General features: G+C 43.0%; 1 protein-coding gene and 1 pseudogene across 1 annotated transcript; both read left to right on the top strand.

Moving 5' to 3' along the window:
• The first annotated feature begins 3591 nt into the window (after positions 1 to 3591).
• NNMT (nicotinamide N-methyltransferase) lies at positions 3592 to 14717 on the top strand. The gene is made up of 3 exons (XM_049778690.1): positions 3592 to 3899; positions 4826 to 5033; positions 14227 to 14717. Exons 1-3 carry the CDS (start codon positions 3746 to 3748, stop codon positions 14651 to 14653), a joined length of 789 nt encoding a protein of 262 aa, XP_049634647.1. The 5' UTR covers positions 3592 to 3745; the 3' UTR covers positions 14654 to 14717.
• Positions 11641 to 11778, top strand: LOC126016795 (uncharacterized; annotated as a pseudogene).
• Positions 14718 to 15058: the final 341 nt, after the last annotated feature.

Below are 15058 nucleotides of genomic sequence, written 5' to 3'. Positions count from 1 at the left end.
TCCCAAGATTGTCTGCAGCTTCTCTGCTTTCTTACCAAAGCACCAGTTGAATGCCATGTTAAAATGCATGTTTTCTAGGGCCAGAGAGATGGTTCAATGGGCTGCGTATGTTTGTTGTATATGGGAAGCCCAGGTTCATCTCCCAGCACTGCATGGTCCCCTAAACAGCCCAGGAGCAACCCCTGCAGCCCCTATGCACTACCGACTGTTGCCAGAAAATCTAAACAAAATTTAGGGGCTAGAGATAATCTATCTATCTATCTATCTATCTATCTATCTATCTATCTATCTATCTATCTATCTATCTATCTATCTATCTATCTATCTATCTATCTATCTATCTAGCCTTGCATGTACCTGACCCGGCTTCAATCTCCAGCATCCCAGATGGCCCCTTAAGCATCACCAGGGGTGATTCTTAAGTATAGAGCCAGGAGTAATGCCTGAGCATCACCAGCTTTGCCCCCAAAACTTAAAAAAATATGTAAATGCCTTCTCCCAAATGCAAAGATTTCCTCCTGCTTTCTTTAGTCCTAGTGGTTTTCTGTGTATTCCAAAACTATACCTCACATGTTTATTTTTTTTTGTTTGGGGGCATTAAAATAATTGTTTCAGTTATGGTCTCTGACTGACCTATTTGGGGAGGGTGCTCTGTGCTCAGACATTACTCCTGACAATGCTCAGGAGACAGTATATTATGCCAGGGATGGAACCTGGGTCAGCCACATACAAGATAAATACCACTTTGAATACTATCTTCCTGACCCCACTTCAGTTAAAATTTTTGTCGTTTTTTGGGGGGCATAACTGGAGGTACTCAAGGGTTATGCCTGGCTCTACACTCAGAAATCACTGTTGGTGGGCTCAGGGGACCATATGGGATGTCAGAGATCGAATTCCAGGTCAGCTGCATGCAAGGCAAATACCCTACCCACTGTACTTTTGCGCCTACCTCACTTCAGTTATTTCTTTTATTCTTTTTTTTAATTAATTTTTATTGTGACCAACGTGATATTACTGTGACCACAGTAATATTTGAGGTACATAGTGGCATTGAATCAGGGGTGTACTCACCAGCAGTGTTGTCCTCCCTTCACCCCTGTTCCCAGCATCCATCATATTTTTAATATAATTTTTATTTTAATTATAGTGGCCTACATATCAATGACAATAATATTTAAGGTACATATTAACATAAAATCAGGGGAATTCCCATCACCAAATTGTCCTCCCTCCACCTTCTTTCCCGTCCTACTTCCCATATCCTCCCCCATCATCTCCGGGGCTGCCAGAATAAGTGGTCCCCTCTGTGCCTAGCTAACTACTTAGTGGTCCTACACCTGTTTGGTCTCAGTACCTCCTTTATTTCCCACTCTAATTGGGAGGTGGGACTAGATAGTTCAAGTTATGTGGTTTTGTTTGAAGAGGAGAAAAGTAATAAATTAAGGAAAAAATCAAATATGCCGAAAATGGGCGGAGTCCTTCTGGAAGCGCTCATCCTAGATTTGAGAGATGAAGGGGAAAAAGGAGGTGGAACACAACAGTACAAAAAGAAGTGTCAAATACAACATCCAGTGAACACTCCAACAATAAAGATAAGCACCATATAAAGGCTATGGTCTTGAGATGAAAAAAAAAAAAAACATGGCAGAGCACATAAAGGAAGAAAAGAAAAGAAGAAAAAAATAAGTATGAATGGAGACAACAACTTCAATAACCACACCAAAACAAATAAATCGGTAAAAACAAGATAAATAAATAAAAAAATTGTTTAGTGCTTTTTGCCTTTTTTTTCTTTTTTTCTTCCCTCCTGCACAGGCACAGTAAATATTGGGGTCATTCGAAAAGGAATTCCCTTGGCCTAAGAGAAACAGGGTTTCTCCACCCTTGAAGTATATTGTCATGGGATTAACTATAGACTCCTTTCAGGTTCATTTATTCTCCCCTTGGTGCTTTTTGTGGTGTATGGAAGACTTCTGCTCCATTCTGGGTGATAAAATCAGACCTCTGTATCTAGAGATCTTGGTATCTGCACAGGTCAGGGAATGGAACTTACGATGAAGTCTTTCTTTGTGGTTCTAGTATTTCTTTTATTCTTTTTTTAATATAATTTTTATTTTGAACATAGTGGCTTATATATTGTTGACAATAATATTTTAGGTACATATTTACATAAAATCAAGGGATTCCCATCACTGATTTGTCCTCCCTACACCTCCATTTTCGTCCTACCTCCCAAATACTCCTCCCTCACCCCTGGGGCTGCTAGAAAATGTGGTCCCCTCTGTACCTAGTTTACTACTTAGTAGTCTTGCACCTGTTTGGTCTTGGTGTCTCCCTTATTTCCCCCTCTAACTGGGAGGCAGGACTAGATAGTTCAAGTTATATGGTTTTGTTTGAAGAAAAGAAACGTAATAAACTGGGGTAAAAGTCTAATACGCCAAATTTTTTTTATTCTTTTAGTAATTAACCACTGTTTACTCAGTTCACATTTTTATATTTAATTTATATGAAAGTTTTCCAGTTCAATATCTGCTATAGTTTCGGTCTTTTTTTCTTCCTTTGGTCTGGAGACACACCTGCAGTGCTCAGGAAATACTCCTGGCTCTGCACTCAGTGATCACTCCTGGAGGGGCTCAGGGAGCCATATGTGATGCCTGGGATTCAACTCAGGTGGAGTCATGCAGCTGAATGTAGGGGGCTACAGAAGTTTTTTTGAATGTAGGAAGTTATTTATTGAATGTAGTGGGGGAGTCTTTACAAAAGTTTGCTACAAAAATCTGTTTTTTATAAAAAAAAATAAATACCAGTAAAGACCAAAGAAATGGCTTATTGGATTGAGCACATGCTAAGCATACAGAAGCCCCGGGTTTCTTTCCTGGTGCCACATGGTCTCCTGAGCTCTACCATAAATGACCCTTGAGCACTGCTTGGTTGTGGCACTAAGAACAATAAAATCAATTAAATTGAACACCATTAAAATGTTTTAAATAAGGGCCAGAGTGATAGTACCAGGAATAGAGTGTTTGTCCTGCACTTGGCTGACCCAGGTTTGATCTCTGGTATCCCGTATTAAAAAATAAATAAATAAAAGAAAAAATAGAAAAGAAAGTAAAAGTACTTTTTGAAACTTTGATATGCCACCTGTTTTACAGCCCTGGGGTCATATCAAAACATCTTGGGCAAAAATGTGTGGTGAATAGCTAGAGAACAGTCCTCATCTAAATACTGGAAATTTCTCCCTCATTTCCTCTCTGGACTTCATCTGCAAACCCTCCTAAGTACCCTGCAAACCCTCCTGGGCCTGTATGACTCCTGCTTCATATCCCTTCCTTACTTGAACTCAGTTTCTGTGAGGTCAGCCCTTGGTGCACTTTCCAGGGACAGCTACCACCAAAAAAAGCAAAGAACAAGATTGAGAAGGTGAGTTACCCCCTCCCCAACTAGCTCTGAATTCAGGGACTTGTCCCTGAGGCACCTCATTTCCCCAGGAACCCAATCATTGCCTTCTCTGTTGGCCTGAGTTGCAGCTCTGAGCCCTCCCTCTGCCACTCCCCCCTTCTCCTAGGCTCCATTCCCCAGAAATTTCATCACGTCCTAGACCAGCCAGGAAACCGTGGCTCTGTTTCTCAGAGTTGGTATTTAACCAAACATCTCGCTCTAACCAAGAGCCGGAGCCTCAAAAAAGACAACCTCTGTGGGAGAAGCTTGGGGACCAGAGCCCAGGCTCAGAGGGGAGACCATAATGGAGTCTGGCTTCACCTCCAAGGACACATATCTGAGTCACTTTAACCCTCGGGCTTATCTGGAAAAATATTATAACTTTGAGTCCAGAAACTCTGCGGAAAACCAGATCCTTAAGCATCTGCTGAAAACCCTTTACAAGATATTCTGCCTTGGTAAGTTGGTCTGTGGTTTGTGGGTTTCCCCAGCCCAAAAGTGAGTTCTGCAGAATCTTTGGTGTAACCCAGGGACCTGTTTCCTGGGTACTTTCAGGCTCTCACCCTGTTCTTACTCTCTTGGGGTTTGCTAGTCACCAGAGCCAGCCCTGTCCCCGTGTCATTTGCTGGGCAATGCAGTATGACAGTTTCAGCCTCAAGGCCTGTTTGTTTGGTTTTTTGGGAGGGGTGGGTTTTTGGGACTCACCTGGCAGCACTCAGGGCTTACTTCTGGCTCTACACTCAGAAATCACTCCTGGTAGGCTTGGGGGACCATATGGAATGCCTGGATTCCAACCACCATCCTTCTGCATGCAAGGCAAATGCCCTATCTCCATGCTATCTCTCCAGCCCCTCAAAGGCCTGTTTTAAATATGCTTGAGATGAAGCCCTCCCAGCATGAGGAAGAAGCCAATACTTTCTGACAAAAGACTTTCTAGAAACTTAGTGAAAAAAAAAAAAACCTTGCAAGTCTTTCCCAAGAGTTTTAATTTTTTTCCTGGGAATCTTTTGGGACCCCGGGTCTGTAGACCAGATGTAGATCTTCTTTATCCCACTGCTTTTAGAACTAAAGCTATTCCAATAACTTGCCTCCAACTTGCATTGGGGAACAGAAAATGCAGAGATATTTGCAGCACAGTGAAGAATTGGGGAAGTGGCTCAGTGTTGGGGCTACCTGCTTTGTGTGCCTAAGGCCCTGACTTTGATCCCCAGCATCACATACACAAACAGACACAAAACTAAAGAGCAATATCAAGGGATTTTGAGGGCATAAGAATGAGTAAGGAGATGGTCTCTCTTGGGGGGTATCAGAGAGCCTTGATACAGAAAGTTGTAGAACTCATTTCATGCCTTCCCCCACCTTCATTCTCGCCCACCCCCAACAGATGGTGTGAAGGGGGACCTGCTGATCGACATCGGCTCTGGCCCCACCATCTATCAGCTCCTCTCTGCTTGTGAGTCCTTCAAGGACATCATCGCTTCTGACTACACTGACCAGAACCTGGTGGAGCTGGAAAAGTGGCTGAAGAAAGATCCAGGGGCCTTTGACTGGTCCCCGGTGGTGAGCTACGTGTGCAAGCTGGAAGGAGACAGGTAAGGACTTTGGGGTTCACTTCCTAGCTCTCAGAGGGGTCTGATTTTGCTGAGCCAAACATTATCCTTAGAGTCCAAATGGAAAGCTAAGGAGAGAAAAAAAAAGAAAGCCAGACACATCCAAAGGAGAAGCAGGATTTGATTAAGAAAGAGATCAAGTGCCTTTGTGAGTGTGCACGTGTGTGTGTGTGGTCATGTGAATGGTGCAAGTAGATGGGCCCATATGTGGTGTTTGTGCATCACATCAGCAGATACCACAGAGAGTTGAAGAGATGGGCACTGAGACATGAGGAAAGGACACAAAACCATCTAGGCACCTAGGCAGACTTGGAGCTTGTTTGAGGCAGTAGCAGATAAGAGGTAAAAGCAGCTTTCCTTGGTGGGCTGGGAGTGTCAGCCCCACTCCCCCAACTCCAGGGCCTTTGGGCACAGACGACTTTGTCATGTGGATAAATATGGCTGATCAACACTTGCTCACAGCCAACTGGATGTTGGCCTGGGGTTGAGTAGCAGAGAAGCGTGGGACAGAATCACCATTCAAAGAAAGGCAACTTCAGGGGCTGGAGAGGTAGCATAGGGATTAAGTACTTGGAGGCAGGTCTGGAAAGATAGCATGGAGGTAAGGCGGTTGCCTTTTATGCAGAAGGATGGTGGTTCGAATCCTGGCATCCCATATGGTCCCCCGTGCCTGCCAGGAGCGATTTCTGAGCCTGGAGCCAGGAGTAACCCCTGAGTGCTGCCGGGTGTGACCCTAAAAACGGAAAAAAAATTAAGAAAGCTTTGGGCCGGAGAGAGAGCATGGAGGTAAGGTTTTTGCCTTGCATGCAGAAGGACGATGGTTCGAATTCTGGCATCTCATATGGTCCCCTGAGCCTGCCAGGAGTGATTTCTGAGCATAGAGCCAGAAGTAACCCCTGGGTGTGACCCGAAAACAAAACCAAAAACAAACAAAAGAGAAAAGTACTTGGTGGCAAGTACCCGACCTGGGTTTGATTTCCAATGCTGCATATAGTCTTCTTTTATTTTTTTAAATAAAGTTTTATTCTTTTTTTGGGGGGGGAGGGGGGCCACACCCAGCAGTGCTCACGGTTACTTCTGGCTCTGCACTCAGAAAAGCTCCTGGCAGGCTCGGGGGACCATATGGGATGCCAGGGATCGAACCACTGAATCACCATCTCCTGGGTTGGCAGCCTGCAAAGCAAACACCCTACTGCTGTGGCTATCTCTCCAGCCCCCATCTAGTCTCCTGAGCCCTGCCAAAAGTATCTCCAGAGGGAAGAGTCATAAATAAGCCCTGAGCATAGCTGGGTGTGACCCCAATTATCTCTACACACACACACACACAAAAAGAGAGTAAGAGAGCTTTGCCTACTCCTTACAAATTATCCATATCTTACACCACCACACCTATAAGTAAATTAATGCCAACATATCTTTTCTAAATACTTCATTTCTTACCATATAAGAAACAGGAGGTGAACTCCTATCCAGATGTGACCCACTCTGCTTCATACCAGGCCTTTCTCTGTCAGCTTATGACCAGACCCCACAGACTACTTTGTCAACTATATGAAAGATCACCCCCATAATTTTTGGGTCCTGATGACCTTGCCTGTTACATTTTGGGGGGGAAAGTAAAGGGACACTCCAGTAGCTCTCAAGGTATTCTGTGTAGTACCAGGAATTAAAACTCAGCTTTTGTATGCAAACATGTAGTCCTGTGAATCACGTTTTTGGCCCTGTGCTACATGTTACACTCACCTATTCTGCTCTGGTGTGTGTGTGTGTGTGTGTGTGTGTGTGTGTGTGTGTGTGTGTGTGTGAGTGTGTTTCCTGTCTGCTTTACCACCCTGGCCCATGAATTTCCCTCTGAACTCTCTTTCTCCCTCTCCAGTCCAGTTGTCCCTACTCTTCCCATTTTATATACTAGGCAGGCTCACCTGTTCTCCAACTTCCCTTTCCTTTATATTCAGAGTGGGAAAATGTGCATGTTCTATTTATTTTTAAATTCTTAGTGTAATTTTATAGTTTATAATATTGTTAATGATGGTTTCTCATGCTCATAATTTTAACGTTACACCCATCACCAGTGAACAGCTAGCTCTTCCTCTCCAAAATTACTGGCATGTATAAGTTATCCCTTCATGTTGCCTTGGGTTCTTTGTTGCTACTTAGCTGAGTATCTCTAAGTCCCACACATGAGCTAGATCATTCTATAGCTGTCCCTTTCCCCCTGACTGGCTTCACTTAGCACAATCTCTTCTAGCTTCATCCAGCATTATGGTTAAATGGGCATGTCCTATGCTGTCCTCAGGGAAGGTTTCTCATCCCTTGACAAAACAATACCCTGAAAGGAACAAGTGTGAATAATTTTAGGCTCCTCCCTGAGTGCTTTCTTTCTTTGAACACCACAAACCTTTACTGCCATCTACTGTACCATCGTCCTACCCTTGGGACAAAGCAGCAAGGGTTCCTTATCTTTTAAGGTTCACCTTAGAAAAGTTAGGTCATTCAGAATAGCAGCCACCCTATAATTTGCCATGTAGACTAGCACAGTCCATGACTGCTGGTTGAAAACCACTATTTAAAACCTTTGGGGCCACATAAGTATTCCTGTCCTCCACACATTAGAGGTAGAATTAGGAGAGTGTTGTGACCCAATTTACCCTTACAAAGATAGTGGATTCATTGGTGGAAGATTGGCTGGAGGATCTGGAGCTGAGGCAAGGTGATGTGGAACAGATGGGTCAAGACGAAGGTGGAGATAGAACAGATGAGTTGGTGATGAGGCTACTATGGGAGCGAGAGGGGAAAGTACTGAGAATGACTACCGTTTTTTGAGCTTGAACAATAGGATACAGGGGTGAGGCCAGATTCCCAGACCCCAGGAATCAAGTATGAAGTCATGTGATCTTAGCCTGATCCATGAGTGGAGTCATGGGATCCACCCCATTCTCTCTTTCTGGACTGAAGGGTAATTCAATTTTCTGTCTAGTCCTCCTGTTTTCTTCTCATTGATCTGCCATCTATTTTATCACCCTGCATCAGTTTCCCTTCTGGAATGAATTTGAATGTTTGTTTTGATTTCTTCAATACCCTCCATCCTCCATACCCAATGACTTCTGGTTATTCAAAGTCTTGTAAATGTACACTAATTTGCTTACAGATTGTTATGTATTGTTGGTACTAAACATGGTCTGTTAAAAGTAATCTACCAAAATTACCCTTGTTGGCTAGGAGGTTATTCTGTTGTTTGTTTGTTTGTTTTTTGGGGGGGATATGCCTGATAATATTCAGAGGTTGTTCCTGGCTCTGTGCTCAGGAATTACTCCTGGTAGGCTCAGGGGACCATATAAGAGAGTAAATTTATGAGAGAGTAAATTGAGAAATCAGGTACCAAAATTTCTGCAGGCTTGTTCTGATATCATCACTGTCATAACTGCCAAGATTATCTTGGCCACTTTAATACTACTAATTGGGGTGGTATACATACTTAGCTAGTCTCAGGGGCTATTCTCTGCTCACGAGTGAGCCCTAGCAGTATTTGACACCATATGTGGTACAGGGGACTCAAGCGAAAATCGGCAGGATGCAAGGCCTTGGCCCCTCATTATGTCCTCTGCCCCAAATGATATTAAATTTTTTATATGAACATCAGTATAAATAAGCTAGTGTCTTCATAAAAGTCTGCTGAGATTTTGATTGTGATTTTTTTCAATTAATAAATTAGAAGAATTGGACGTACTAAAGCTCCCATTCATAGATGTACATCTTTCTCTTGTTTATTTTTAACTTATTTTTTTTCAGAAATGTTTTGTAATTCTCATATTTTTCATAGGCTTTCTTTAAAATTTCCTTATTGTTGGACTGGAGAGATAGGGCAGTGGGTATGGCACTGGGCTTTATTCATAGCTGAGCTGGGCTTGATCCCTAGTACCACATAAATGCTTCCCGACCTAGCCATGCCAGAAGTGACCCCTGAGCTCAGAGCTAGGAGTAAACCCTGAGCACTTAGTTTTGGCCCAAAATAAAAATATTCTAAGTAAAATGTTATTGTTTCATGTTTTTAAATTATTTCTTATCATGTTAACATCATTTCTGTATAGCCTAGTAAAGTAAGATCAAAATGATGTGAAAATGACAAAAATACAAATTTAGAAACGTGTGTCCCAAGATCTTGCTGAGTTGACTAACTCAGTCTTTTGTGTAGTTGTGGGTATCATTTCTAGAAATATCAATGAAGTTAGTGTATGGCTAGTCCAGTTCAAATTTCTACCTACTTTTGTTGTTGCCATTTACTTGCTCCATTCGCCACTGAAAGAGGAGTTAACATTTCAGACAGGAACTATGGTGGATAATCTCCTGATCTGCTTTCCGTAATTCTAGGAACATTCGCTTCACACATTTGGAAGCCTTGTTCTTAGTTGCATACAGGTTTTGATCCTTATGCCTTCTTAATGAATGATCAATAACCCTATCCACATGCAATCACTCCCTTTCCCATTAAAAACAGACTCAGATAATAGTATTGCCTTGTAAACCTAAGTCTGGTTTGCATGGGGCTCTGGCTGGTCCTTTCTCAAATGGCCCCAGTCAGCTTTGCCCTGAGCATTAATATCCTGTCTCATTCCCTCCTGTGAGGATTTAGTGACTTGATTTGAATAAAGCAGAGATAGGGCACTAGTCCTCAGATGAGGTGAAAAAAATCACAACCCTTTCCCTGTTGGGATGCTCCCTTGCTCCCTCACTCGCTGATGTGTACCCAAGGCACAAAATTGGAACCAGATTTCCCACAGTGGGGCCTCAGCTGGGGCTGAAGACATGGGCCATGCATCACTGCAGCCTCTCAAGAGACTATACCCCCCAAATCTTACCCAGCAGGTCTGACCATATGTAACCACCCACAGACACTGTGAGTTCATTGCTTGTCATGGTGAACAGGTGTAAATGGTACTGCAGTAGTAAATTGTGCTGGAGCTAGATCATGATGCTTGTAACTAGGATGGAGATATATGTGCTACATCTTGTTCTCCTTAGTGTTCTAAAAAATGTCTGTGTTTTGGGGAAGAATTGTTTTAGGGGTCATACCTGGTAGTGTTCAGAACTTATTCCTAATACTGTGCTCAGGGATTAGTGATGGCAGGGTTCAGGGGACCATATGGGGTACTGGAGATTGGACCCAGGTTGGTGGCATCAAGGCAAGTGCCCTCCTTGCTGTACTATCTTTCTGGCCCCTTAACCTTCCTGTATTTTTATGCAGAGAATGTTTTACTTGCAAATAGCCTATCACATAGGGCTTGCTTCTCAATCTACTCAGGCAATTTCTGCCCTTTAACTGAATTCATCAGTCTGTTTATGAAACCGTTGAACAGAAATTACTAGTATTACATAGTCAAATCTAAATCTCCTTTCCTGGCTATAGTCTTACATACAGTTATGTAATGTGTTGGTAGTATTATTTCACTTTATAATCAGCCAATTGTACTTTTATTTGTTTATTTTTGCTTCATTTTTATTTATTTGCTCTTTGGGGGCGGAGTTGAGAACTTACCTGATAGTACTCAGAGGACTACACCATGCTGAGGACCAGCTGAGAACCTTGTACAAGCAAGCTACATACTCTGCCCTGGAACTCTTTAATGTTTTCTTTTTCATTGTGGTTTAAAAATATTAAAAGCTTACATCAAGAATCAGGGAGACAGCTCAAGGGGAAGAATATGGATGAGTGTGAAGCTCAGAGTTTGATTTTTGCCTCTCCATGGCCCCTGAGCATCACCAGGTGTATGTCCTCTAGAAAAATGTTCTAAAAGACTGCGGAGGTGGGGCTAATATCTGGGGTCACATACTTTGTGTGGAGTCCCAGGCACTGCACGGATCCCTGAGCACCATTGGGAGTGACTCCCAAGCACCACCATTTTAACCCCAACCACACTTTTCAAAAGTATGGTGTAGTTCCCAAATGAAAACATTAAAAAACAAATATGCATTGGGACCATGTGTGATGGCTTAGAGAACTAGAATGCTGCTTTGAATTCAGAAGATCTGATTTTGATCCCCAGAACCATATGCTCCCCATAGTTCTTCCAGAAGCATTCCATTTCACCCACACACATACATCTCCAGAAGCAGTGTCTTGACGAGGATGAAAATTGAGTGGAACACACGTAGGAATGAAATGAATCATCTTAACTCTTTTAAGACTATAGTTCAACTGCTGAAGGGTGGTGTTCTTTTTTTGACTGAAGCCCAACTACAATCATGTTTGTAATCATGGTGCTAAATAAAGATATTATTTTTAAAAAAGACTATATAGTTCATAAGAAGTTGACATATGCTTTTAAATATGTATATCTATATGAAGTCTTTATATTGACCTAATATCTGCCCTAATAGTCTTTTGTTTGGTTGGGTTTTTTTTTGAGGGGGGCAACACCTGGCAGTGCTCAGGGGTTACTCCTGGCTCTATGCTCAGAAGTCGCTCCTGGTACGGTCGGGGGACCATATGGGATGCCGTGATTCAAACCACCGTCCTTCTGCATGAAAGACACAAACCTTACCTCCATGCTATCTCTCCGGCCCCATCTGCCCTAATATTCTTTTTAAAAGTTTATTACAAAGGTGGTTTTCCCAGGGTGAGGCTTATCCATTGCACTCCAGATGTGCTGACCCCTGCAATTTTCCCAAATATTGGAAACTCAACTGCATAATTTGTGGTAGTGGGGGACTGCGTTCACGCTTTCCCCTGAAAAAAAAAAAGGTTATTTTTGTTTTGGGTCAAACCCTGTGGTTCTCAAGGCTTACTCCTACTCTATACTCAGAGATCACTCCTGGTATGGCTTGAGAATGGGGTGCCCATGATCCAACATGATGGACTGTTGAACACAAGGCAAGCATACCCCCTGCTCCACCATACTCCAACCCTCATATTCCTTATATAGCTCTAATGGGGACAATGGATTTGTCCCCATTGTTCCCTAAATTTCAATTTAGGGAAAATCAGTGACTTTTTTGTTTTTTTCACAATATGAAGCATTTAACAGATTCATCTTCTGTAGTGTCAGGGATTGAACCCAGGGTCTCACAAATTTGAAAGTAACAAATTTGACACCCAGTGTATTTGGGTCTCTCTCTGCCCTGTGTTTATTGTCACAGTCATAGATGTGAAAGCCAGAGATTTTAACTTAAAGCATTATTTTTATATCTTATTTTAAGTTTCAGACACTTGCTTTTAGTTGTGTTCGTGCAGACATATTTTAGGTCCCTTTCATGACTTTTCTAATCCTTGAATTCTAAATGCTGCATCATCTCTTTGCTGAAGAGATTTTCAAATAATTACGTTTTTGTTTTTAGCAATACATGGTGACATATTTCCCAAGCCCACACACACAGATGGATTGAATTTTTGCTGCTCTTTCACAAGAACTACATCATAAAATTGTTTAATATTGCTCAAATATTGCTTCACTTTTACACTTTGGCATGTAGTAGAAATTTGAGAGGTTATTTCAAGACTTTAACCCTAATTTAGAAATTTTTTGCTAGCTGTAGCTTTCAAATGGAAGATATATTGTTGTTGGTGTTTGAGCCACACCCAGGTACTTAGGGATGTCCAAGGTACTTCTGCCTCATTGTGAATGGGTAAGGGTGTCATTCCTGGTGGTTCTTTGGAGACCCATGTGGTGTCTGGCCTCGAACCCCTGGTCCCTCACACAAAGCATGTTCTCCAGCCTATTAGCTATTTATTCCCAACCACACTTTTAAAAATAAAAGCTTTTGGTGCCAGAGTTGTGGCACAAGTGGTAGGGCATTTGCCTTGATGTAGCTAACCTAGGATGGACCGTGGTTCAATCCCCCAGCGTTCCATATGGTCCCCCAAGCCAGGAGCAATTTCTAAACACATAGCCCAGGAGTGTCTGGACACTCCTGAGTGTCACTGGGTGTGGTTCAAAAAGAAAAAGAATATAAAGAAAATAAAAGCTTTCATATTTATCTTTTCTCTGAACCAGGTGATTCTCTAAATTTATTTATTCTCTAAATAAGAAATTCCCTCATTTTTCTAGAATTTCTGGGAAAGTTTATGTTAAAAAAAAATCTCATTGTCAAGCAGCACACCTTTCTGAAATTTCAGTCATGTGTCTAGAATTTGAGACTAGGTTTCCATAGCCACTACAAATCTTTCTGTCACATTCAGAAATGAAGCCCTAAACTCCAGCAGTAAAGGATCACAAGTTTATTACAATGTTTAGAGGCTTTGTCCTTTCCCAATGTCTTTGTTCAGTGAAAGAATCTGTGTGATTCGGGAAATGTATCTTCACCCTTATCCTCCTTCTATATCCTGTAGCTATGATCTCATTTAAGTTAAGACTCTTCTAACACCTTGGGGTGCCTCTCCACCAGCTCCCCTGAAATGATACAACAAGAAAACAACAAGAAACAACAAGAAACAACAAGGCTCTCATCTTGTTCGTTGTTGTTTGTTTTTTTAGGGAGGGCCACACCCAAATGTGCTCAGGGATTACTAATGGCTCTGCACTTAGAAATTACTCCTAGCAGGCTCAGGAAAACATAGAGGATGCCGGGGTTGGCATAACAGCTTTGAGATAAAACTGATGCAACATACAGTTTAGCCATTCTTAAGGTATCTAGAACAGTAGATCTTAATATGTTTACAAGAATTGTTTAGTCCTAACTACAGATTTGAACTTTTTTTATTACCTAAAGAAATCCTGCTCCTTGTCTAATAGCCACTCCCTGCAGTTAGCGGTGTGTGTGTGTGTGGGGGGGTGGACAAGGATGATGTAATAATGAGGAGGATAAGAGGGATGTAATAGTGATGTGAATGATGTAATGATAGTGATGAGGATGAGGATACTGATAGTGATGTTGATGACGGGTGCAAATGAGCCAGGCATTGCTCTGAGCACTTGAGGAAGAGTTCCTTGCATGGGACCAGTTCATTGCAGACATGGGGAGCCCAGGATACCTCAATTCCTTCCAGGCAGTAGTGCACTAATAGATATTTAGCCCAAACACCTTGATGGGTTCACATTCAGTTCCCCTCAAGTTTCCTCTCATACATTGGGGGTGGTCTTGAGACTAGACTGGGATCACGCTGCCGTGTTCAGCTGTGATTCGAGTCCTGGGGTCCCCCACACGAGTCACCGAACCCCACATGTGGATCTGTGTATTTCAGAGTCAAGGTCCCGGAGAAAGAGGAGAAGTTGAGACGCGCTGTGAAGCAGGTGGTGAAGTGTGATGTGACGCAGAGCCGGCCCCTGGGCATCACGTCCCTGCCAGCTGCAGACTGTCTGCTCAGCACCCTGTGCCTGGATGCTGCCTGCCCTGACCTGCCCACCTACCAAGTAGCACTCAGGAACCTGGGGGGCCTGCTAAAACCCGGGGGTGTCCTGGTGCTGGTGGACGCCCTGAAGAGTAGCTACTACATGATTGGGGAGCAACGATTCTCCAGTCTGTGCCTAGGCCGAGAGGCCATCGAGGCTGCTGTGACAGAGGCTGGCTATGCCATCGAACATTTTGATGTCATCTCACAGGGCTACTCGCTGGCCAACAATGAGGGACTTTTTGTCCTAGTGGGGCGGAAGTTGGACAGAGCCACATGATGCCACGCACTGGCCATTAAAGCAGCTACTGTGACTTTGTGTGCCTGGGTGATTTCTGGGAACAAGCCATTAGGGCACTTGGAGACTCACAGAGCTCTGCCCTAGCTCACAATGCTCTGTCCAAGTCTGTCCTGAAGAATACTGACTACCCACCCTTCATGTAGGTCGGGTGATGGAGGCTGTTCTGGGGAAAACACATGTCACCCCACCCCCAGAACCAGCACCACCTCCCAAGTCACAAGGAAAGATGGTGCAGATGGATACTGGGCCCCATAAATAATCTGTGTCCCATGACAGTCCAGAACAAAGGCCACGGCTAGTGGAGCATCTATAGTCATTTATTTTCTTCCCACATAATGGGTCTTGCTTATTATATTTTCATCCTCACTGGCATTACCACAGGCT

Source organism: Suncus etruscus, chromosome 8 (assembly GCF_024139225.1).
Source record: "Suncus etruscus isolate mSunEtr1 chromosome 8, mSunEtr1.pri.cur, whole genome shotgun sequence".
Classification (NCBI taxonomy): Eukaryota; Metazoa; Chordata; class Mammalia; order Eulipotyphla; family Soricidae; genus Suncus; species Suncus etruscus.
The sequence above is the reverse complement of the archived record's forward strand: the minus strand, read 5'-3'. Positions and strand labels throughout refer to the sequence as shown.